The sequence below is a fragment of the Zosterops lateralis genome, assembly GCF_965231275.1.
Source record: "Zosterops lateralis genome assembly, chromosome: 2".
NCBI lineage: Eukaryota > Metazoa > Chordata > Aves > Passeriformes > Zosteropidae > Zosterops > Zosterops lateralis.
In genome coordinates, this window is record NC_139763.1 from 189,910 (window position 1) to 214,396 (window position 24,487).

The window sequence follows — 24,487 nt, forward strand, 5'->3', positions numbered from 1 at the left end:
AAGGACTAATGCTCACCAACTGCAGTAAAGAAAAGTGGTAGGAAGAAGTGGGGCATTGCTGCCTGCATTTGTGTTCTTAGGGCAAGGGATTTAACATCAACCTATTTTCAGACCTTTGCACAACATAGAACAGCCCCCCCCCCCCCCCACTTGGAAACAAGAAGGGAAGCTTTCCAAAGCAAGATGGGGAGATGCCTGAGAGCGTGCTGGGGAGCAGAACAAGGGGAGGGAGAGCATCATGGTCCTGAGGAGCAGGCTGCCATGTGGGAGGATCTGGGGGTGCACAGGAGTGTGGGCATGGGGGAGATGCTGGTACATGGGGAGGTTGTGGGGGGAGGTGAGTGCTGTTGTTACCGCCAGAAGAGCTGCATTTGTTCCAAATTCCTGTGAAAGTTATTTCCTTGCGCTGCCAGCAGCCTCCTCCTGGGCTTGGCACAGCAGCCAGCGCCATGATTAATTCAAGTAGCATTTCCCCTGGAGCTGCAGCAGCTTTTCCACTGCAGCTGAGAGGCCCCAGCCCCTCGCGCTCCTCTCCCCCCATCCTCTGCTCCTCCTCCCAACCCCCTCGAACAGCTCCCTCCTTCCTCCGTGCAATCCCCAGCCCCCTCACAGCTGCCCCTTTTCCCTTACCTCTGCTTCAGCTCTAGGCCCCTCAGAACTCCTCTTTCCACCACTGCCCTTGCTCACACAACTCCCTGGTCCATGTCCACCCACAGCCGCACCCATGCATGCTGCCTTTCAAAGGGCCAGTCCTTCTGTCCCCCTCCCATGGCCCCAGTCACCAGCATGTCCTACCCCCCCGCCCAGTTTCTGTTCCTTCTTGTTCTCCCCACACCCCTTGGTCAGTGCCAGCTGCAGTTGTCTTCTCCCCCAGGACTGTGGCCACTCTGACCCAGGGCAGTTCCCCTCCACCTGCATAGCCCTTGGAACATGCCAGCCTCTCCCTGCTCCCTGTGGAATCCCAGAATGGTTTAGATGGGAAGGAACTTGAAAGATCATCCAGTTCCAAGCCCCTGCCATGGGCAAAGACACCTTCTGCTAGGCCAGTCCAACCTGGCCTTGGACACTTTCAGGGATGGAGCAGCCAGAGCTGCTCTGGGCAACCTGTGCCAGGGCCTCACCACCCTCACAGGGACAAACTTCTTCCCAATATGCCATCTAATCTGGTTCTCTGGCAGTGGGAAGCCGTTCTCCCTTGCCCTGTCACTCCAGGCCCTTGTCCCCAGTCCCTCTCCAGCTCTCTTGGAGCCCCTTTAGGCACTGGAAGGGACTCTAAAGTTTCCCTGGAGCCTTTTCAAGGTTGAACACCCCCATCTTGCTCAGCCTGTCTCCAGAGCAGTTCCATGTCCTCCTGATGTTGGGGGCCCCATTCTGCCTTGCTCCCTTGGCTCACTCTGCCTAGTGGGCTCAATCTTGTGCTGACCCCATCCCAGGCTCTCCTGCACATCTTGCTCATCTGTGTCCCATCTTTTTCCATAGACCTTCTTTGAGCACTCCCTGCCGGAACTCCACGGGGCTGAAACCTAGCAGCACACCCTGGCTGGGGGTCATTCTGGCTTCAGAGTCCCCCTGGGCCCTGCCATTTCCGCCCTGTGCTGTGGCTGCCTCATTCAAGCCCCTCACCTTGAGCACTCTTCCCTGCACAGCTCAGCTTCCCAGCCCTGCTCTGCTCCAGCATTCCCTGCCCCTTTCTGCTCCCCAGCTTCTAAGTCCTGTTCAGCTCCTGCACCCTCCATGGGGCTCCCTATGCCCTGTAGCTCCTGGCTGCAGATGCCATTTCACCACGAGGACACCCAGGAACCCAGGAGCACAACCTCACTCCTTGTCCTTCTTTGCCTTGGTCTGTCCCTGTGCTTGGAGGCACCTGGGGTCCCAGAAGGGTGCTGTGCACTCCCAGGCTCCCTCATCTCTTTCCCAGCCCCACCATTCACATCCTCTCTGCCAGTATCTGTGGTTAACCCACTTCCCCTCATCCTCTGAACCAAAGGCTTTACCCCGTTCAGAGCAGTGCTGGAGACCATCAGCAGCCCCTGCTCCCCATGCCCAGCTCCATGTGTTCCTGCCAGCCCTGTGCCTGTCATAGAATCAGAGAAGGGTGGGAAGGGACCTTAAAGCCCATCTTGTTCCACACGCTGTTATGGGCAAAGACACCTTCCACTAGACCAGATTGCTCCAAGCCCCATCCAACCTGGCCTTGAATGCCAGAGATGGGGCAGTCACAGCTTCTCTGGGCAGTGTGGAGGCCTTGGCTGTGGGGCCACCAGCCAGGCTCCTGCTCGTGTCTGGGGCCTTGGGGACCCAGCAGTGTGAGCCAGCAGTGCTGGCAGCTGCGCTTGGGCTCCCCGGGCAGGGGGCTCTGGTGGCCACAGGGTCTGACCCTCGCCTTGGCCACGTGTGCTGGACGGTCCCTGGGCCAAACCCTGACCCTGCTCCCTCCCCTGAGACCCGAGTGTGCTGGAGGCTGAGACAAAGCCCTGGAGCCAGGAATGGCTCCTGAAATAGCCACGTGGCCACTCCCTGGCTGCTTTTAGCTGGTCAGTGGCTGTGCCAGGGCTGGGAGGGCAGGACGCCTGGCACGCACTCAGGCGCAGGGAGCCATGCGTGGGATCGCTGACCACACTGGCGCCAGCCTCCCCTCCTCTCCCACCAAGAGCCGTCACTCAGAGGGGCGGGAGCCCCAGAGCCAGATGTTTGCCAAAGCCACAGCATAACATGTGTGCAGCAGAGCCCCAGCCGTGGCTACGCTCCAGATGAGTTCCCTGCCTGCTGACTGCGCTGGCTGGAGTGGGGAGGATGGCTGAGGAATGGAGGCCCAAGCTGCTGAACGGTGCTCCATCACTCTGCAGCACTGTGGGCTGGGCTGGGGTACACAGGTCAGCAGGAGGGCTGTAAAGGCAGGAGGTGTGTGCGAGGGGCTCTGGTGATGCGCTTGAGATGGGTCTGTGGGAAGGGGCAGGTTTGACTCCCACAGGCGATGCAGCTGAGGACCTTGGTGTGGGGCTGTATTTCATCCACCCCCATCCCCGGGAAATAAGAATAAATGCTTTGACTCCACTTGTCCCTCCTGTCTTGCTGGGGAACTGGGAGGAGGGTGTGAAATAGCAAGGCCTCGATACCAGTCACTGCCCTCCCAGCTCTCCATGCAGTGGGGAGAGGCACACTTGGCCAGAACCCCGCTTCCTTTTCAAAGTCTGGTGCTCTGGTTTCTTGCTGCCTAACCTTGAGTCATATTGCTGTTCTCCTTTGTTGTCCTTTTTTGCTCAGTGGTGGTCACTGCAGTCCCACTGCATGCTCTTCTGCCCAGCTGCAAGGCACTCCAGCAAAGCCTTCCCACCACACCTGGGGACAGGTAGCAGATGCTGCTGCCCAGTGTGGTCGAGGCTGCCGTGCAGGGATGGGGAAGCAAATCAGCTCTCTTGCAACAATCTGTGCTCAATGGGGAACTGGGTGTTCAGGAAGGTCTTTGGCTGGAGATCACAGAATGGTTGAGTTTGGAAAGGACCTCTTGAGCTAATCTTGTACAACCCCTCCATGCATAAGCAGCACCATCCAGAGCTGGTTGCCCAGGACATCCCCACTTTCCTGGGCAACCTCATAAAGGCAAAGTGCTTCCTGATCTTCAGAGGGGCTCTCCTGTGCTCCAGTGTGTATGCCTGTGCCCTCTGATCCTGACACTGGGCACAGCTGGGAAGAGCCTGGATCCATCCTCTTGTTGCCCTCTTTCCTGTGGGAGTGATATCCCTTCTCCAGGCTGAACCATCCCAGCTCCCTCAGTCTTTTGTCACAAGAGAGGTGCTCCAGTCCCTTCATCATCTTTGTGGCCCTTCACTGGACTCTCTCCAGTATGGCCATCTCTCTTCTGTACTGGGGAGCCAGCACTCCACCTGTGGCCTCACCACTGCTGAGGAGAGGGGCAAGATCCTCTCCCTGACCTGCTGGCCACACTCATCCTGATGCTGCCCGGGGCACCATTCTCCTTTCTTGCAGCAAGGGCACATTGCTGTCTCATCTTCAGCTTGGCACCCATGAGGGCCTCTTCTGCTAAGCTGTTCTCCAGTGTGTGCTCCCCAGCATATACTGGTGCAGAGGATTGTTTCTTCCCGGGGCAGAGCTTTGCACTGTCCCTGGCTGAGCTTTGGGAGGCCTCTGGTCCATGCCTGCAGCCTCTCAAGGTTGCTCTAGATGCAGCATGACCCTCTGGCAAATAAGCCACTCCTCTGAATTTGGGGTCATCAGCAGCCATGCTCAGGGTACACACTGCACCATCAACCAGGTCATTAATGAAGATGCCAAACAGGAATTGACCTCTGGGGTGCACTGCGAGCTACTGGCCTCCAAGCAGATACTGTGCCCCTGATCACCACTCTCTGGACAGGAGCTGATCAGCTGAATGAGGATCTTATAGGGGAGAGTGTCAAAGAATTTAGTGTACCTCAGGTTGACAATATCCACTCCTTTTCTGTCATCCACCAGACCAGTCATTTATCATGTGGATCAAGCATGATTTGTCCTTAGGGGAAGCTGTGCTCACCATTGATGATTTTCTTGTCCTTCCCATGCATAAAAATGGTTTCCAGGATTAGCTGCTCCACCAGTTTTCCAGGGATCAAGGTGATGCTGATTGTTTTGTAGTTACCTGAGTCCTCCTGCTTACTCTTGAAGATAGGAGAGAGATTTACCTTCCTACAGCACTCAGGCACCTCCCAAACACTATGAGCAAAGATTATTGTGAGGGGCAGTGATGTCTTTCACCCTGGTCTCTGAGACCTGAGATTCCTGAAGACCCATTGTGCTAATAGAGAATAAGGGAGAGAGGGCATTAAATACCCCAGTCTTTTACATGTCCTTTGTCACCAGGTCCCTAGTCTCCTCCAGCTGTGGGCCTACATTTTACCCAGCCTTCCTTTTGTCACCAATGTACTTATAGAAGCCCTTCTTGTTGACTTTGACATCCCTTGTCAGATTCAAATCCAGTTGGGAATTGGATGCCAACAGCTGCATTCCTATGTAATTACACTGATCAGTGAGTGATTTCAGCAGAAGGTACCCCAGATGTGTTCTCCAAACCCTGCCATGGTAGCAACACCTATCAACAAAGTCTTCAAAACACAGCATCAGGGTCATCCCCTGGGTTCCTTAACACATCCTCTGGTCTCAAGGGCACATGCCTTTCCATTTGCATCCATTATCTGACAGAAAAGATGTATTTCTTCTGTCACTTTCATGCAGATCCTTTCCCTCATTGCAGCCCCCAGGCAGTGCACTGCTCACAAACCTCTCCTCCAGAGCCTGTTTTCCAACCTTTCACCCACCCAATTGCCCAGCCCTCCAAACTGTAACATCCTGCCTTGAATATGAGGACTGTGGGAGAAGGTGTCAAAATCCTTCCTAAAGTCAAGGCAATTGTCACCCGCAGCTATCAGCCCTTTGACCCCAGATCCCATCACTCCACCACAGAGAGCAAACAGGATGGTCCATCCATGATGGCTCTTCTCTTCCAGGATCTTTCGTGTGGCCTAAAACATCCTACAAGAAGATTCATTCCATGATTCTCCGAGGGCCCAAAGTGTGTGACAAGAACATAGACCCTCAGATGATCCTTTTGGCCTTTGTTGAAGGTGGGACGTGATACTTGCATTCCTCCAGTTGTCAGGGATCTCCCCTGATTTGCACCACGTGTGAAGAGCAGCCCCACAAATCCATTTCTGTCAGCATCCACTGATGCCGCCTCTTGAGTCCCATGGATTCATGTGAATCAATCTTTTTAAAGACATACTGACTCTATCTTCACCCCTCTCTGGTAGCTCTCTGAACCCTCTTGAACAGTGTGGAGCCCTGGGAGGCTGGTGGAGGAGTCATTGAGTGTTCCAGTCTTACCTGGGCCTGCTGCTGCTGAATCACTGACCACACTCAGAAATGGGCCCTTCTTCAGGCCCTCACTACCAGAAAAGTGGTAGAGGCTCTTCTTGGCACTCTCAGGCTTGAACTTTGACTTTGCTGACACACTCCTGACATGCCTGGCAATATTTATAGATTCCTGCTATGTATCTTGCCTGTGTGCGGATCTCGAAGAATTGTGGAATGGTTTGGGTTGGAAGGGACCTTAAATACCATCTCGTTCCACCTCCCTGCCATGAGCAGGGACACCTTCCACTAAACCAGATTGTTCGAAGCCCTGTAACCAGGTTGTCCCGCCTGGCCTTGGACACTTCTAGAGTTGGGCAGCCACAGCTTCTCTGGGCACCCTGTCCCAGGGCCTCACTACTCTTACAGGGAAGAATTTCCTCCCAATATCCAATCTAAACCTACTCTCTGTCAGTGTGAAGCTGTACTCCCTTTTCTTGTCTTTCCATGCCCTTTTAAATAGCCTCTGTCCATCTTTCTCATTGGCTTCTTTCAGGTACTGAAAGGCCACAATTAGGTCACTCCAGAGCCTTCTCTTCTCCAGGCTGAACAACCCCAGTTCTCTCAGCATACACCACCTTTTGCATGGCAGCTTAGCCCTGAGGCCCCTGCTTAGCCCAGGCCATCTGCTGACGTCTCTTGTGTTTTCCTGCGCACTGGGATGGGCTGTTCTGGAGTGTGCTGTCCTGAAGGCTTGCCAGCTTTCCTGAGCTGCCTTGGCCTTCGACGCTGCCTCCCATGAGCTCACTTCCATCAACCAGTTCCCTGTAAAAGCTGAAGTCTGTCTTGCAGTCCAGGGTCTGTACTCTGCTTCTCTTCTTCCTCTCTCCCTTTAGGATCCTGAATCTGCTGCTTCATGGGCACTGCAGTCACAGCTACTGCCAAGTGCCACAACCCCAGTTACTATTCCCTTCTAGGGAACAGCAGATCCAGCTGCATGCCACCGCTGCTTGGCAGGGACATTGGAATTCTTTGTGAGACCAGGGGTCTGTGGTCCTGGCTTCCTCAGGTACTGCTGCCTCCTTGGCAGCTTCAGGTCAGGAATCTCCTGGCAGAGCATTGATCTTCTGCTTAAAGCCTTTAGTGGCTGTGCAGGCTCCTTTCAGAAGTCAGAGGTGAGAGGGCAGTGGGGCTGTTTTGTAGTTGCCATTCAGGCTCAGAGCCCTGGCTCCTGCTCCCACATATTCGAGCAGCAGGACTGGCACAGCCCCAGCAGAGAGTTTCCTGGGCAGTTCCACAGGCAGCTTGACCCCATTTCCCTCTATTTTTCAGGCAAACATCAGGAGTCTCATGAATGAGCTGCAGTAAAACCAGCTGTGGATCCAAGATTTGGGGCGGATGCTAAATACAGAGCCTGGGGCTGCCCTGCATTAGCTTCTAGCAAAGTTCCTGGAAAAATGTCCATGCTTGGTTTAAAAATTTCCAGAAGTGGTGAGCTCACCGCAGGCCTTAATGAGCCCTTTTGGTGGCTAATTGCCCTCACAGCTAAAAATGTGTCCCTGTCCCAGACTGCTTGTGCTCTGAGTCTGCAGCAGTGCATGCCAGCTGAAATGAGGTGGTTGCCATACCTGGTGGCTGGTGGGATCCCTGTGATGTCTCTCAGGAGTCCCCAGGAGGCTGGGGATCCTGCTGTCCCTGGGTCTCACATCGGGCCCTGCTGAGCGTGAGCTGCCCTCAGGCAGTCAGCCAGCCCCATCCCATGGGATTCACATGTGGGATATAAGCAGTCTGCAGCCAGGGAGCTGAGACTGGAGTGCACCAGCCACAGCCACCCTCCCTCTGCACAGTGGCAGAGCGCAGAGCAAAGTGTCCAGTGGCCCCAAACTCAGCCAACACCGTTACCTGGTCCAGCAGGTGTTTACTGTTCCTGTGGCTTTTCTCTAGGCAGTTTAGCATGACCCATCCAAGAGAGACAAGAACCAGGTGCAGGGCTCCATCTGTGGTTGCACCAGTGATGTGACCACCTTGCCCCCTGTGTAGGCTCGTATTGGGCAGAGTTTGTGTTGGACCAGTGGTCCACAGATGGTCCCATCACAGGATGGGGCAGTGAAGCATGAGATACATGGGATACCTTGTCCTGGCTGCACAGCCAGGGCTGGTTCTGATACCAGGCTGCTGGCTCCACCAGTTAGTTATCTTGCTGGAAGATGGCTTTGGGTACCAGGAATCTGCATGGGAAATGGTGCTGCACTACACAGTAGTGAGAGCTCACCTATTGTTCCCCTGTTCCTGAAACCTGACCCAGGTCTTGTGGCAGGAAGCTGGATATTCCCCCTTTGGGTATTCCTAAGGGTGGCACCCAGAAGGAGATGGTTATGATGGGGAAGCAAGGCTCTTCTGGAAGCATCAGAGCCCCTGGCTTAAGGAGCCTGAAGCTACCATCTCTCTCTGCAGCAGAGCATGTTGCTGAACCGTGATTAAAGCAACTGACGTGCATTTTGGATAACCTTCAGAGTGAGTAGTAGTTCATTCTGAAGGAAAGCAAAAACTTAGTTTACTGTATAGTACCTATTCCAGTCACTGTGGCAAGTGGTCAGTTTCTTATGCATTTCCATCTGCAGTGGTGGAGAAGGCTGGCAGCTGACCCAAGGAATGGCAAGGCACACCAGGGTGTGGCTACAGGGCTGTATCCCAGGCATGGCAGGGGCACAGTGGGCTGTGGGTACAAGCTGTACCCCAGTAATGACAAGCAGCATGGAGCCAGTGTACTGGTAACCTGCATACGAGCTCCAGTGAGGTCAGATTTGTGCTCTCTGCTGAGCAGCTCCCCGGGAAGATGGGCTGGAGCAGTAGGGAGTGGGGCAGTGAGCTCTAGGTGGGTCCAGTTTCCCAAAGTGCCTCCTGACCCAGTTCTGTCACAGCACCTGTGTTTCCAAGTGCTCTGCAGCTGGAGTGGGGAGGGGAGATCCTGTTCCATGGCGCTTCTTCTGGCAGCTGCTGCAGGGTTGGGGAGCAGATCCTCTGCACAGGAGCTTAGTGCTCACTGGAGATGTGGTCTCAGTTTCTCCCTGCAGGCAGCCCCTCAGACCACAGGCAGCAGGGCTGGTGGGGGTGTCACAGGTGCTGCCTCCCCTTCCTGGTCAGGACAGGGTGGTCTCACCCCTGCCCGGCCTCTCTGTGTCCCCCTGCCCTTGTTCCCCTATCCCCGATGGCCGGGCTCGCAGCCCCCAGCCAGGCCCTCTACTTGGCGCGCGTGTGGCGTTCCTGCGCTGCTCGTGCGGGAGCCGAGGCCCCATGGCTGCTGCGGGGAGGAGCTGTGGCTGACGAGGCCTGAACTCCACTTCACCCGGGCCTGGCCCAGCTGCCTTCCCCCAGCTCTGTCCCCCAGCTTTGTTCTCCATGGAGCTCCCAGCTGGTGGAGGAGCTGTGGGCAGGGATGTGGATTCAGGAGTTGGTTTCTGCTGACCTGAGCTCTGTAGGAGCCCAGGGAGGAACTGGGGAGGGCGAGCAGGGAGCAGCATTCATCCTCCTGCTATGTCTGTCATGGTGCAGTTCTTGTGGACAGGCAACGTGAGACTGGACTGTCACAGGGCAGTGCCACCCTCCATCCTCATGCCCAGTGTCTGGGGCTGCTAGACACAGAGCTCTGAGAGCAGGACAGAGCCAGGGCCATGGTGACAGGGGTTTGACTTCCTTCCTGTCCCATCCTGAGTGTCTTTGCAGAATAGAAGGAACAGAGGTGCAGGGGCTGCTGTTGCTGCAGTGCTGCGTGTCCTGCAGAAGGAGCAGTGGCTGGTGTGGGACAAGAGCCACAGTTGCTGTCACACTGTGTCGTGATGGCCAGCTCTGAGGATGGTGTGATGGCTGTGGCCAAGGAGCAGAAGGTGGCACTGGGGTGTGATGGTGGTGCTGGGCTGGGTCTGGCTGGTGGTCTGTTCTGTTCAGGTGGTGCCTTCCCTCACACAGGTGACAGCCACAGACGCAGACAGTGGTGCATTTGGCTCCCTTTCCTACTCCATTGGCTCTGGCATCGGCAGCATTGTCCCCACACAGTTCAGCATTGACAAGCACTCAGGGCAGCTGTGCACGGTGCAGCCCCTGGACCGTGATGAGGGCACGTCTGCCTACGACTTCACCATCACTGCTGTGGATGGGGTGAGTGCTAACGAGGCTGCCTATGCAGTGTTGCTGCTGACCCAGCATTGTGCAGGGGATGCTGCTGTCCTTGCGCTGTCTCTGATCTGGTGCCTCCTCAGGGCGGCCTGAACTCCATGGTGTATGTGAAGGTGTTCCTGGAGGACACGAATGACAACCGGCCAGTGTTTTATCCGCTGGAGTACGCTGCCAGCATCAGCACCCAGAGCATGCCAGGGACAGCCGTGCTGCGTGTCACTGCCCACGACAAGGACGAGGGGCTGAACGGGAGAGTGACATACCGCATCGTCCTGGGAAACTCGCCCCCGCTCTTCTCCCTCAACAAGGACACAGGTGAGAACTGGCAGGCAGCCAGAGCAGGCAGCAGTTGGAGCACTGGGGTGTTGGAGGTGTCAAAACCAGTCTGAGTGTCACTGCTTGGCCACCTCAGCACTGCAGTCTGTCTCCAGAGTACGTCTGTTCCTCTCCCTGCCACATCCTTCCCTGGTAAACTTCCTTAGCCTCTGGTAACCCCTTCCCAGACTCAGTGCCTGCCTTTTTGTTTCTGCTCCCTGTTCTGTTCTTCATTTGTCCTGTCTTTCTTCTTCTTCCCATTCCCCATCTCTGACTCACTGTGCCCTTCCTCTTTGTGTGCTGATGCTTCATACAGCCCCGTCAGGCTGTATCCTGCTTTCTTTCTTGTCCCTGCCAGTCCCCTCTTCCCCAGCTCAGTTAACTCTCCTCTATAACTCTGTCACTCTTGATCCCACTGTTCTCATTGGCTGCACCTGCTTGAAGCCAGAGCAGTTTCTGCTGGGGAAGTGGGTGCATGGGTGTGTGGTGCCAGGGACTCTCAGCAAGACAGAAAGGTGCACTGGGGGATCTGCACACTGGTTCTCAAGTTCCCAGCAGGTGACTGGAATGAAACAAGCCCTACCAGCCCTCCTAATGCAGGGTCACCTCCTTTGTAGGGCCTATCAATTATGGTCTTTCACTTCTACACCCCCTCCCAGAGCCTCCCTGCCAGCCCAGGGCCCACTTGCTGTGTTGTGACACTCACCCTGTGCCCCAGATTGGAAGCCCTCTCCCCTCCTTTCCCTCTTCCAAGATCTGCCTTCTGGCTTATGTCCCACAGGCTGTACCACTGCTTAACACAGAACTGGGTGTAAGATTAAGTGCAGAGGATTTGGGGAGGCTTTCCTGGGAGAGCTCCACTCATGCACTCCAGCTCCTCTGTGGTGGACTCCCACTGTGGTGCACGTTGTTTCCTGCCCCTTCTGGTCTGTCTTTTTCAGCTTATGGTTTGACTTGTCCCCTGGTGCCAGGTGACAGGGGTGCAGCACAATGTCACTGACAATCAATGACTTTCTTCCTCAGGTGTCATCTCTCTGTCATGGTCTCTGAGTGGCAAAGCCAACACCCTGGTGCAGCTGGTGATCTCTGCTCAGGATGGGGGGGGCCTGCAGGCACAGCCAAATGCCCGGGTAAACATCAGCATCGTGGAGGGCACCGTCTCACCCCCTGTCTTTGAGCAAGCTCAGTACTTCTTCAGCGTGCCCGAGGACATGCCACAGGGCGCCACTGTGGGGGCTGTGCGGGCCCAGAACCCACCAGGTATGGGCTTGTCCCTCTTGCATGTTACCACTTTCCCTGTCCCCACACCATCCTTGAGGGCCAGCATCCACCACTTCCTCGTGGAGTGGCCCTGCCCTGGGAGCTCCACACACTCACATCTGAATGTGCCCCCAGCTCAGCACCTGTGCTTACACACACCTGTGTGTCTGTGCAATGGGCACACCCTGGACCACAGCTTCCTGACCGTGGGGCTGAGGGAGTGAGCTGGATGGCAACTCATTCCTTCTGTCTCCATCCTCTTACCCACAGGCCATGCTGATGACATCTTCTATTCCATCTCCTCGGGGGACCCTCATGGCTATTTCTCCATCGACTCGGCCTCGGGGCAGCTCCGCACCAGCCTGCCCCTGGATCACGAGTCCCAGTCAGTTCTCATCCTGGATGTCCAGGCCCGGAGTGGTTCACCCCCTGCCTACAGCAACACCCGTGTGAAGATCTCTGTATCGGATGTGAACGATAACGCGCCGGCATTCCCAACTCCCTCCGACTCCATCCTGCTGCCAGAGGCCACAGAGCCTGGGACTACAGTGTACACCGTGCAGGCCGAGGACCGTGACAGTGGTGCCAATGGACAGGTGACCTTTGAGCTGGTGTCGGGGGGTGAGGGCACCTTCGTTGTGGAACGTGCCTCAGGGGCAGTGCGGCTCCTCGGGGCCCTGCAGTACGAGTCCATCTCGGCCTACAGCCTGGCCATCACGGCCCGGGACAACGGCATCCCTCAGCTCAGCTCCACCTTCACGCTGCTGGTGCACGTACAAGCCGAGGATGACAACGGGCCCATCTTTGACACTCTGACCTACCGTGTGGAGGTGCAGGAAGGTGTTCCTGTCTCCACCCGCTTCCTTCAGGTGAGGGCCCTGGCACATGATGTGGAATCCACGGCCCTTACCTACCACCTGCGTGCAGATGGGGACGCTGCCAGCTTTGGCATCGTGCCTGAAAGCGGCTGGCTGTACGTCAAGAGCGCCCTGGACCGGGAGACGCGGGACTTGTATGTGCTGACGGTGCTGGCCTCGGTGGGAGGCACCGGGACTGCGGCGGACACACGGAAAACTGGCACCAGCACCGTGCGGGTCAGCATCACTGATGAGAATGACAACAGCCCCCGGCTGAGCGAGGAGCGGTACTTCTTCACTGTGTCGGAGAATCAGGCTCCTGGCAGCAGTGTGGGAAGGGTGATGGCAAGTGACCGGGACGCCGGGCAGAACAGCCGGCTCACCTACCGCCTGCTCCAGCACGATCCCAACTTTCTTATCCACACACAGACAGGTGAGAGACTCTTGGCTTCCTAGGTGGGGCCAGCTGGTGAGAAAGCCCAGGTCAGGGCAGCAGTGATGGCGGCCAGGCCAATGCAGCAGCAGAATATTCACCTTACTGCCCCCGCAGTGCTGGGCTCCAGCAGCACACCTGAATAACACAGCTGAGCACAGGCTCTGCTCTAATGCATCTTGTGGGCTGAGCTGTGTCTCCACTTATCAGCGTTCTCACTTCTTGTGCCTGCCCCATTCCTGGAAGTATTCAAGGCCATGTTAGATAAGGCTTGGAGCAACCTGGGATAGTGGAAGGTGTCCCTGCCCATGGCAGCAGGGTGGAAAAAGATGGGCTTGAAGGTCCCTTCCAACCCAAACCCTTCTGGGATTCTCCCTCACAGGAGAGGTCAGCACCAAGCACAGCTTGGATCGGGAGCAGCAGTCCAGCTTCCAGCTCCTGGTGATTGTGCAGGATGGGGGAGCACCACCCCGCAGTGCCACCGGAACCATCTATGTCACTGTGCTGGATGAGAATGACAACGCTCCTGCCTTCCTCCACGTGGGCAGTGGTCAGGAGCTAACTGTGCAGGTAGGGGGGTGGGCTGGAACACCAATGAGGCAGGTGGCCTCTGGATGTGGGGGCAGGTGGTACTGCTGGGGAAAAGGGGGTAAGTAGGGGGACCCAGGAGAATTTCAGGGTGGGAGATGAGCAGGCATGAGTTGGATCCATGCAGCAGCCAGGACAGTTTGGTAAATTTGAGATGTGGCAGGAGAGGCATGTCCTTGGGCAATGCAGATATCCTGGTGCACAGAGCAGGCAGGGCCTCTGGAGGGCTCTGGCACAATCAGGACTGGCCAGCAGGTAGAAGCTCTTGGCACACACTTCTGTAGGGAGGGACAGCAAAAGGAGCCCTGGACCTGACACAGGTTCAGAGAAGAGCCGTGACAAACAGTGGTGAGCAGGGAGATGCAAGAGGCTATCCCCCTCTAGGTCTGGGGATTTTGGGTACCAGCCACTTGTCTTTCTGGGAGGTCAAGAAAACATTGTCCACCTGGGCTTGGCATGCACAAGGTCTTTCTATGAATCTGTTGTGTCTGCCAGCCAGGCTTTCCCTCTGCACTCTGGTGGCAGCAGTCACTGTGCACTGCATGTGCTGCAGACCCAGCTCAGCTATGTGGGTGCTGCTCTGGAGAACTGGGTGAGGACCTGCCCCCCACCTGCCTGTCCCTGCTCTACTGCATCCCAGAGAGCACCATGAGGGCTCGTGGGAGCCAGCTGAGGGGCACTGGAAGCAGCAGAACAGGGTGGGCAGCCAGGGCCCTGGCCTCATCTGCTTGGCACAGGGCAGGGACAGCCTGCAGCTCGACAGTCATGCCCACTCTGCACATCCATTGCTGCTCATCAGGCCCTGTGCTCAAAGCCCCTTGGTCTGAGTTGGTTCAGTCAACATCATGATGATGACAGCTCCCCTCTGTCACACATCCTGCCTGAGCCACACACCCCAGACAGCTCAGAGCAGACAGCACTGTGTTGGTAGCCACCTGGGTGACACAAGATCAGGGGACACTCTGCAGCTCCAGCCAGGCCTTCCCTGTTCATTGCTGCTTCCCTTCCCATTCTAGGGTGCAGTTATCCCTTGCCCAGCCATCTTCTTGCATGCCCTGTTCTGCTGTCAAAGCTGCTGGCAGGGCTTGGCACAGCTCCCAGAGCCCAGAGGAGGCGAAGGGGGCACAGTTAGTCTTTCCCTCTCTCTGAGCAAGGCTCTGGGACCACCTCAGGCCAGGGACCAGCCACCCAGAGACCAGAGACCATGAAAGCAGATGCATCCTTCAGAGGACAGGACAAGGCTGAGATGGGTTCAGAGTTCTGAGGGCAGGTAAATGCTGCAGCAGCTCTGAGCAGACACCTGTTGGACACTTTGGTTTGCAGGTACTGGAAAGAGAAATACAGAAGGGTGAAGCACCATAACAACCCACTGTTATTCATGTTTTGGATGTAGAAGACAGACTTGGAGGAAGAAGTGAAAACTAGATGATAACACAAAGCTCCATGATTTCTTGCAGATGTGCTCAGTGCAGTGTTCATGTCAGTGTCCATCAGGCAAAGCAGAGGAGGGTTCTGTGTTGGCACCTTCCAGCATCAGCTGGGGGTGCTAAGATGAAACACACTGGTGATACACTGGCTGTACCTGGGGTGTTTGCAAAGGGTCTGCAGTAATGCATCCTCCCAGGGAATGATTGCAAGGAGAGGGGAGAGAGAACAGAGGGAAGGAAGAGGGTGCCTGTTTTCACAGAGGGGGTGCCCCCGGTGCTGGTGTTTTGCTGTGTCCCCTCAAAGATGTGAAGGTTGGTGTCACTGGTCTATTTACAGCATTCAAGGTGAGGGTTCCGTGTGAAGAACTGTGGAAGGATCATGTTTCACTGTTGAGTCAGGGAAGATGATGGGACACGAAATCACTGCTGCTAAACAAGTTGCTGGAAAGCAATACTGATGGCACGTAGTGGTGGACCCTGAACTGGCTCCTTCAGTTTGGGGAGAAGCCTGGAGCTTTGTGAATGTGCCACACCAGGCTCAGCACAGGCAAAAAAACAAATCAAATGCTGAGTTTAATTAGAAAAGAAACAGAAAATGAAAGAAAATATCATCACACAGAGCTCAGATTCTGCCCATACTCTCTGTCTGGTTCCGTCCCCTAAGTGAGCAGAAGTGCTAGAAACTGTTTAGAAGAGGATGTTAACAGGATCTTTGGCAGATAATGGTTCCAAGCAGAAATAAAGCGTTCTTTGGCATGGACAAAGCTGCAGGAATATCACAAAGGTGAATATTGCAAAGGTGTGCACAGAGTCGTGGGGAAATGAGAAGTTGCTTTTTTCACAACACAAGATCAGGCAGCTCCATAAGAACTGACCAGGCAGCAGGTTTAAAATAAACACAAGCAGCACTTCTTCATGCAGAATGTAATTAAATTGTGAAATCGGTGCCCAGAGTTGCATGGGTTCAAAACTAGATGAATTCATGGAAAGAAAAAAAATCCATCAAAGGCTGATGAACACAAATACAATCTGTGGCTCAGGAAGTGTCTGAGCCACAGTGGGCTGGGAGCCGGGGAAGTTCACAGGAGGATTGTTCCATACGTACCATGTTTCTCACATTTCTGTATATCCACTGCCAGCCCCTGCCAGAGCTCTGCTTGTGGCCAGAATGGCTCTGTAAGCCTGGGACCAGGCTGGTGTTTGCAGCAACCTTTGGGGAGGGTGGGCAGACCCAGATATGCCCAAGTGGCCACTGTCTTAGCAGTTTGCATAGGCAATCCCACTGCAATTGCTGTTTATTCCTGTTTGTGTGACCAGACTGGCATTTGTACATGGGGCTGGGTGGGTGTTGCTCATGTAACTCCTCTGACATGTCTGCTTTTCTCAAAGGGGTCTGGTTCCTCATGGAGGGGGAGAGTGTCCGTGCCTGCTGAGCAGGAGCCACTCAAGTCTGGGTCGAGGGCAGTGGGGGCAGATGCTGCCCCGGCCTGTGCTGGGGAGAGGTTGGAAGGGGCCTCTGAAGCGTGGCCCCACGTAGAGGTGTCCACGCAGACCCTCCTTTCATCAAGGGCCAGGCTATATTTAGGTCTGTGCCTCCATCACTGCTGTGAAAGGCTGTTCCAGATTCCTTGATCTGGTACTAGAAAACATCTCTTCATTTCCAGCCTAAACTAATTTCTGACCATTTTATACTCATTTGTTCTTGTGCCAATATTGTGTTTTTGCTTAAAAAGCTGTCCTCTCTCCCTGGAATTTCCCTCCCTCTCACAATGTTTACAGAGCACAGTCCCAGCACTGCCTAGCCTGGCTGAACTGCTCCAGCTCCTCTGGTCTCCCCTCCCAGGGCTTCAGCACAGTGCCAGCAGCTTGGGCAACAGCTCTGGCCCTCACCTCCACCCAGAAAGCTGCACCCCCTTCTCCAGAGTCCTGCTTAGATTTCACTTGTCCCTTTCCTAAATGCATTAAGTGGCTCAGGTCACTCTGCACATCTGGGTCAGGGAGGGTGGTCTCTGCCATAGGCTGTGCTGGTGGGATGGGAATGTGAGGTCTGTCCCCTTGAGGTGGGAATTTGGCATCTGCGGGGGTGGAAGGAACAGCAGAACCTGTGCCAAGTGGGAATCCTGTTCCGCCAAAGAGTTTGTGCTGGAGGGGGCGGGCAGGTCTGCAGCAGGGAGGGGATGTTTGCTGAGGATGATTCCAAAACCTGGCAGGTGCTGAGGGACAGTGATGGGGGTGCATCCACAGCTATCCCGAAAAGATGTGCAATGCTGTAATGTGTAGTCTCTGTGGCAAAGGAGGTAGCTCCCCTCAGAACATGAGATTACCTGAGCAATGTGATTGATGTCTCAATGGTCCTGTACTGCACTGGCATAAAATGGGGGTCTAAAGTACCTACAGACCAGCAGTGCTACCCAGGAACAAAGGAGAAAAGGGAAAAGCCCAATGCTGAGGTACCTGAGCACCAGAAGATCTGCCAGTGGCACTTCCAGAGATGGGAAACCTCCCTGGCTCACTGTGGGAACTGAGAAGATCCCTGGCTGTGGCCAGGAGGCTGGCACTGGGCTGTCAGGGCTCACACATTGGCATTTGTGGTTGAAGAGGTCTCTTGGGGCAGGGAGAATCAGCACTGTTGTGGAGCCCTGCACTTACCTGCAGAGGCTCTGGGTGTAACAGAGGTGAAGCAGCCCCCTCCCATTGCCCTCCAGTGTGCCCCCACCCTGTCGAGTGTGTTGTTAAATGGGACAGAAGGGGAGGAGGGCTGGTCAGGCAGAACATCCCCTGGCCAATTGCTGTGGGCTCCTCCATGTTCCCAGCCTCAGGCACAGCTTGTGGGTCCTGCAGGGGGTCTGTGCTGTGGGTAAGGTGTAGGACTGGTACAAGATGGTGCAGACCTCATGCCATGCTGGTGGGGCTATGGGGTGATCTGAGAGATTCCCTGTGCCACTCAACTGCTCCCTGGGCCATGCTGCAGGTGCTGGAGGAGAAGCCCTCGGGACTCCTGGTCGCTTCCCTGCAGGCCAAGGACCCTGACGAGGGGGAGAATGGGACCATCATCTACTCACTGATAGGTACGAGCTCCAGAACTGGCACATCTGTGCCGCTCTGCCTTGCAGCCCACTCGCAGATGGGTGCCCACTGCCAGGGATCCCCACACCACACTCCCCCTCTTTCTCACCCTCCCCTGTGCTCCCTCTGCCATTCTTCTCCCAGCCGTGTTTCCCTCTGTCTGCAGGAGCCTGGGCAGAGCGTTTCACGCTGCATGTGGCTACAGGGGAGCTGCGGACAGCCACGGTTCTGCGCCGCGCCGACCGCGCCGAGTACATCTTCACCGTGACAGCCAGCGACCGGGGCGCCGTGCCGCGCAGCACCTCGGCCATCGTCCGTGTCCAGGTACCCCAGCTCCTCCTGTCCCTGCATGCCAGCTCCTCTTGTCCCCCTGTACCATCTACCCCTCACTTGCCTCTTGGAAGACACCATCCAGCTACTTGGCAGCCTTTCTCCCCACCTCCTCATCCTCTACCACCTTCATCCCTGGGCACGCTCTGCTCCTGCTCAGCTGTTGATCCAGCCCTAAAATCCCCATGGAGAACCTGGGATGGGAAGGGATGCCTCTGCGCCTGTTCTCATTTCCAAAGAACTGCCAGTTGCAGTTCTGCCTTCTCCAGGCCTTAGACAGCTGACCCTGTCCTAGATACCCTGGTGCAGAAAAGATGTCAGAGGTTCCCTGCACAGACTTCCACTCTTCCCAGCATCTACTGAAACCAGTATTTTTACCTGCAGGGTGTTCCTCCTGTCTGTGTCACTTTGGTGCTCCCTGCCTGGTACTGCCTAGACAGCTACATCCTTTCTCTGCTGTTAGTAATGAGCTTCCTTTTGCAGCAGAGGCTTTGGTTCCCCCATCAAGGCAAACTCCCACCAAACAGGGTTTCACATCTTCTCGTCCATGTCCTTGCAGTTGCCAAGGCCATTTGATTATCCATGCTGTGCCATCTCCACCAGCCCTGCCCATTGCTCCCTTGAGCCAGCTGGTCTCTCAGTCCTTTCTGTCACAGAGCTGTCCCCACTCTGTGCCTTTCCTCCGGTGATGTGGGAGCTCCAGAGCTGAGTTCTAGCCCAGGTGGGTGTGATATACCATGTTCCCTTGAGGAGTGGAGCCTGGTGTTAGCCTGCCACATCTGCCTTCAGCCACCAATAACATGTTTTATACCATTTCCTTTTTACGCTATGTCTGTAACTGTTCTTGTCATCGGAGCAGTTCTGCAGCCTCCAGAGCACTGAGGCCAGGCTGGCCATCCCCATCATGCTGGTTTGCATCCCTGTAATAGATATTTGCTTGACAGTCACAGGGTTTGATCCCCTCTGGGCTGACAGGTTTGTTGTTACTCCCATTTTCCTCAACTCCTTGACAGGAATGTGCTTCTTCAGCGGGTTTTCCCTTCAGATCAGACTGTGGTGGCCTTTACAGCATCCTCGCTCCCATCTGCGAGTGCACCTCATCCCCAGATTAACTCCAACGTGTTTAATAAAACTAGTGATAGTATTTATTTATCTTGGGGTCATACTGGGTTCTCTTTCTGTGCCTCCCATCAGGATGAGCGTGACCTCTCTTCTTACTCACTCTTGCTTATGTTTGCAGAATTGTTTCTGCTGCCTTCTGCTGGCTTTGCAGTATCGAACCCAGTCAGACAGCCAAGGAGTGGCTGAGGGAAGGCACCTGTGAAGGTCACCTTCTCCAGCCCCCTGCTCAAATGGGGGTTGTCTGGGTGACTTTTGGCTGTCTCCAAGGCTGGAGACTCCATCACCTCTGGGCAACTTGTGCCGGGCTCAGGCACCCTCACAGGAAAAGTGTATTCTGAGGACCATCCTGTTTTCCAGCCTGTGCCCTGGCACACAGCCCTCCCGTGTGTGCCCCTCACTCCTTCCTCTCTTCCCAGGTGTTGCCATCCTCCCGTGTGCTGCCACGGCCTGATGCCACCGTGTTGACCCTGAATCCTCTCGAGGGGGTCAAGCCGGGGTCTGTGATTGGTTCAGTGGCTCCCCTGGACGCCCCTGCACGAGGACAACTGATCTACACGGTGGTAGGAGGTGGTGGGGACGGCACCTTTGTGGTTGATAGTATGACAGGGGAGATTTATGCTGCCCGTGAGCTGGACTATGAAGCTGGGGCACGGCACGTGCTCCAGGTGAGTGCTGAGGACACGCAGCACGGCTATCCCTCCAGCAGGCTGGTGCTGGTCCACATCCACGTGCAGGACTGCAATGACCAGGCACCCACCTTCCCCGAAGACCCCATTACCATTGTGGTGCCTGAGAATGCCCAGGTTGGCTCCTCCATCTTCACCTTCCAGGCGCTGGATGGGGATGGAGTGGGCCCCAACAGCCAGGTGCGCTACGCTCTGCTGCACCTGGAGCCACCCGGAGCCCCCTTCCAGCTGGACAGTCGCTCGGGGCAGCTGACCCTGCGCCAGCGCCTCGACCGGGAGGCCACTGCCTCCTTCCTGCTGGTGGTGGAGGCCACAGACCAGGCCCGCAACGTCAGCCAGCGCCGCTCGGCCGCCGTCACCGCCCGCGTGTTTGTCACCGACGAGAACGACAACGTGCCCGTCTTCCTGTCCCCGGCCACCGTCAGCGTCATGGAGGACCAGCCCACAGGCTTTGTGGCCCTGCACGTGGTGGCCCAGGACAGCGATCTGGGAGAGAACGGACGTGTGAGCTACTCCTTGCGAGCAGGGAACAGTGATGGCCGCTTCCACCTCAACCCCAGCACTGGTGAGGGCTGGGAGGGGGCAGGGGTGGTGGCAGGGAAACCGGGGACACAGAGGCTGAGGAGGGTGCAGGGGTGGTGGCAGGGATATCGGGAACACGGAGGCTGAGGAGGGTGCAGGGGTACACGAGGATGTTGCACAGTCCGTGGGAGCCTGGAGGAGTGAGGCTGGGGGTGCAGGGAGTCCCAAGCACAGCATCTGGTTGGTGTGGTGCTGCTCTCTCCTGAGACCCATCTGTCCTGGCACAGCCCAGTGCCTGCAGCCACATAGTAGTCCCAAGGCTTAAGCCCCAGTGCCCCTGGTGCCAGTTTGCCCCTCTCCTGTGCCCACAGGTGCACTCTCCATCGTGCGGGCCCTGAACCGGGAGGAGGTGGCACAGCACAACCTGACGGTGGTGGCCACGGACCACGGCTTCCCCCGCCTCTCGGCCACACAGCTGCTGTCTGTGCTGGTGCTGGACGTCAATGATGAGGCTCCTGCCTTTGAGAAACCCGAGTATGAAGCCCACATCATGGAGAACCTGCCGGCCGGCAGTTCAGTGCTGCAGGTGCTGGCCACGGACCGGGATCTGGGTGAGGATGCAGGCAAGGGTGAGCTGCCCAGTTCAGTCAGGGCTTGTCTGGAGATGCAGCCCCAGGTCTGGGCACACCCTGCTCTCTTCTGCCAGTCTGGAGAGCCTGGCTGACCAAAGGGAAGGATCAGCACCTGGCCTGGAGGTGGGAGATGGGCTGAATCCTGGGAGAGGGAGGGAGTGGAACAAGGACTGTCGTTCCCTCTGGTCCCCTGGCCTGTGGCCTTTGTTCTGTGGATTCTCCTTGCCCCATCTGGCCTCCCACCAGCTGGTTAAGCTGAGACCCCCACACACACCTCTGCCACCAGGGAGTGAGCCCATCCTCTCACCCAGGCTGTGAGCCCCAGATGAGAGCTGGGAGCAGGGAGGTGCAGGACTGAGAGCCAAATTAGGTGCTAGGGCTGCTGCTAGGCTGCCTTCAGACCACCTTTGTCCCCACAGGTGCCAACGGGCAGGTGTCCTATGGGGGTCTCTCTGGGGGGCCATTCTCCATCCACCCACAGACGGGGCTCATTGTCACCACACGTCCCCTGGACCGGGAGGAGCAGGAGCAGCATGTGCTGACAGGTAGGCAAGGGAAGGCAGCACACAGTGGGTCAGTGGGGGTAGACAGGGACTTCTGCTGCTGGAGTGGGGAGTGTTGCAGAGGGGGCAGGCCATGGGGAGAGAGGATGGGCTGTGGGTGGTTTGGGGCTGCAGGAATGCCAATGCTCTGATGCCTGGCTGCCCCTGTGGGTGCCTGGGTGTTGGCATACAGCCGCTGTGGCCGTAGCTCCCAGTCAAGGCAGCCTCTGGTGCTCTCGTGTCCTGCAGTCTACGCACGGGACACCGGCCTGCCGCCCAGCCTCACCAAGGCCACGGTGTGGATCATAGTGGGGGATGAGAATGACCATGCACCCCACCTGGAGAGTGAGTCCTTCTCCGTGGAGGTTCCTGAGAACCAGAGTCGTGTGGCACTCTACACCCTGCGGGCCACTGATCCTGATGCTGGGGAGAACGGACGCTTGGAATACCGGGTGGCAGGTGAGATGCACTGGGAGTGTGGGACTGGGCAAGGACTTCTCCCTGGACTTCCCTGGGTCTGGGGACATCAACTGCAGCAGTCCCATTCCATGTCAGTTCTCTCCTGCTCCAAACTGCGCGACATTGCTGCCATCTCTCAGATCTCTGCCCCCAGTAAAAATCACCCTATGATCTGGACAGGCTGCACTGCTCATTCCCCAGGCTTGTGTCTAGTTCCCCAGGCTTAGACCAGTTCCACACCTCTCCTGGCTGCTCTGACCTGTTAATTCACAGGTTCCCAAGTCAGATTTTTGCTGTATCCTGTCACAGACTGTCTGGCAATTCCCCATGGCAGCAGCATTGGCCTGTGAGTGGTTAGAGTCAGTTCTTCATATGGAGCTGGCCCAAGGAGGTTTGGTCCCACTGGAGCTCACTCTACCCACGCTGCCAGACCCCACGGTGGTGGGGCTTCATGTTCTAGCCAGGGCCTTTCTCATTCCAGTTATAGGCATGCTGTGTTGTTACTCCACCTCTTCTCTTTTAGGTGGAGACCCTGGGCAGGATTTCAGCCTAGATCCCATCTCTGGTGTCCTTTCCACTGCACATGCCCTCGACCGAGAGCAAATTGCTTCCTACAGCCTCACTGTAGTGGTGCAGGACCACGGCTCCCCCCCACGCAGTGCCACCATGTCGGTGACTGTGCAGGTGTTGGACCTCAATGACAATGCACCCAGTTTTGCTCAGGCCAGCTACGTGGTGGAGGTGCCAGAGGACTTGCCAGTCGGTGCCCTGGTGCTGCAGCTGGTGGCTGAAGACCCAGATGAGGGCACCAATGGGCAGGTCTCCTACTACCTGGGCAACGAGTCGCTGGGCATGTTCCAGGTGGAGCCGCAGAGCGGGCGCATCCGGAGCGCCCAGGCACTGGACCGGGAGCGCCAGCCCAGCTACAGCTTCCTGGCCAAGGCGGTGGACTCGGCGCCGTGGGAGCCCAAGAGCGCGGCCGTGCGCGTCACCGTTGTGGTGCGGGACGTCAACGACCACGTTCCGGCCTTCCTGCACAGCCCGCTCACCGTCAACCTGTCCCGCCACACGCCGCTCAAGCAGGTGGTGGCCACCATGAGGGCCGAGGACAGGGATGCAGGAGCCAACGCCTCCATCCTGTACCGCTTTGCCAGCCCCAGCTCCGCCTTTGCAATCAACTCCTACACGGGGGACATCCAGCTGCTGCAGCCCCTCAGCTCGCTCAGCCAGCGCCAGCGGACGCTCTTCGTGCTGGCCATGGACCTGGGGCAGCCGGCGCTCTCCTCCACAGGGGTGGTGGTGATCCATGTGCAGGAGGAGCCCTACTGGGGCCTGCGCTTTCCCCGCAGCACCAGCGACGTGGCCCTGGCCGAAAATGCCGCCCCAGGTACCCACTGGCGGTGACCAGGAAGGGCTGTGATGGAATAGGGTAGGGCACAAGGGGAGGTGGGAACAGAGCTGTGGGGAGCTCAGACCACAGAGCGTTGTGGAGTCTGGGGAAGTCCTGTTATGCTTTGGGCAGACCCAAGGAACTGCAGGTCTGAGTGGTGTCCAGGCTGGTGTCCCTGTAGGCTGGCCTCAGTGTGTTCAGATCACTGTAGGCAGCCACAGGTGTCCAAGTGCTCCTGGAAGGTCTCCAGGGTCACAGACCACTGAGGAGCCATGGATAGGCACCATGACACCAGCCCAACATTAACCTTAGATCCCCTGTCAGCAGTGTCCTCAGGCAGAGCAGTGCTCCTGTGGTACAGCACACGCTGCCCTGACCCTTTGCCATGTGCTCCAAGGCTCCGCTGTCCTTTAATACCCTTTTGCTCTCACAGGCACTGAGGTGGCGAGTGTCCAGGCTGTGCACACGGGGGGCTCCTCGGGGCACATCACCTACAGTATCATCAGTGGCAACGAGAGGAACACCTTCCTGATCCAGCCCAGCTCAGGTACAGCTCCAGGAACACTTGAAGAGCTCTGCTCATGCCTGCTCAGATGCTTGGGGCCCCCACGGCACAGAAACACCATCTACACTCTGCACTAGTTAGTTAGAGAGGTGTTAGTACTGGAATGTGGACACTGCCCTGTCACTGACCAGCAGCTGTTAGCAATGCTCCCAGTGCAATTGTGGTCCTCCATAATTAGACCTTTTCCTAAAACCTCAGAGAGCAGGATTAGATGGAATTCTGGGAAGACATTCTTCCCTCTGAAGGTGGTGAGGCTCCGGTGCAGGGTGCCCAGAG

The 24,487-nt window shown here is 56.6% G+C and overlaps 1 protein-coding gene across 1 annotated transcript in view; it reads left to right on the forward strand.

Moving 5' to 3' along the window:
* Positions 1 to 24,487, forward strand: part of DCHS1 (dachsous cadherin-related 1) — a 42,739-nt gene that overhangs the window by 9,475 nt on the left and 8,777 nt on the right. Inside the window, exons 3-15 of the mRNA XM_083884642.1 lie at positions 9,811 to 9,999; positions 10,101 to 10,332; positions 11,356 to 11,592; positions 11,863 to 12,882; positions 13,265 to 13,452; positions 17,869 to 17,965; positions 18,130 to 18,287; positions 19,832 to 20,666; positions 20,995 to 21,234; positions 21,675 to 21,800; positions 22,047 to 22,256; positions 22,780 to 23,643; positions 24,080 to 24,193. Coding sequence (XP_083740768.1) covers positions 9,811 to 9,999; positions 10,101 to 10,332; positions 11,356 to 11,592; positions 11,863 to 12,882; positions 13,265 to 13,452; positions 17,869 to 17,965; positions 18,130 to 18,287; positions 19,832 to 20,666; positions 20,995 to 21,234; positions 21,675 to 21,800; positions 22,047 to 22,256; positions 22,780 to 23,643; positions 24,080 to 24,193 — 4,510 coding nt within the window. The remainder of the gene's footprint in view (positions 1 to 9,810; positions 10,000 to 10,100; positions 10,333 to 11,355; positions 11,593 to 11,862; positions 12,883 to 13,264; positions 13,453 to 17,868; positions 17,966 to 18,129; positions 18,288 to 19,831; positions 20,667 to 20,994; positions 21,235 to 21,674; positions 21,801 to 22,046; positions 22,257 to 22,779; positions 23,644 to 24,079; positions 24,194 to 24,487) is intronic.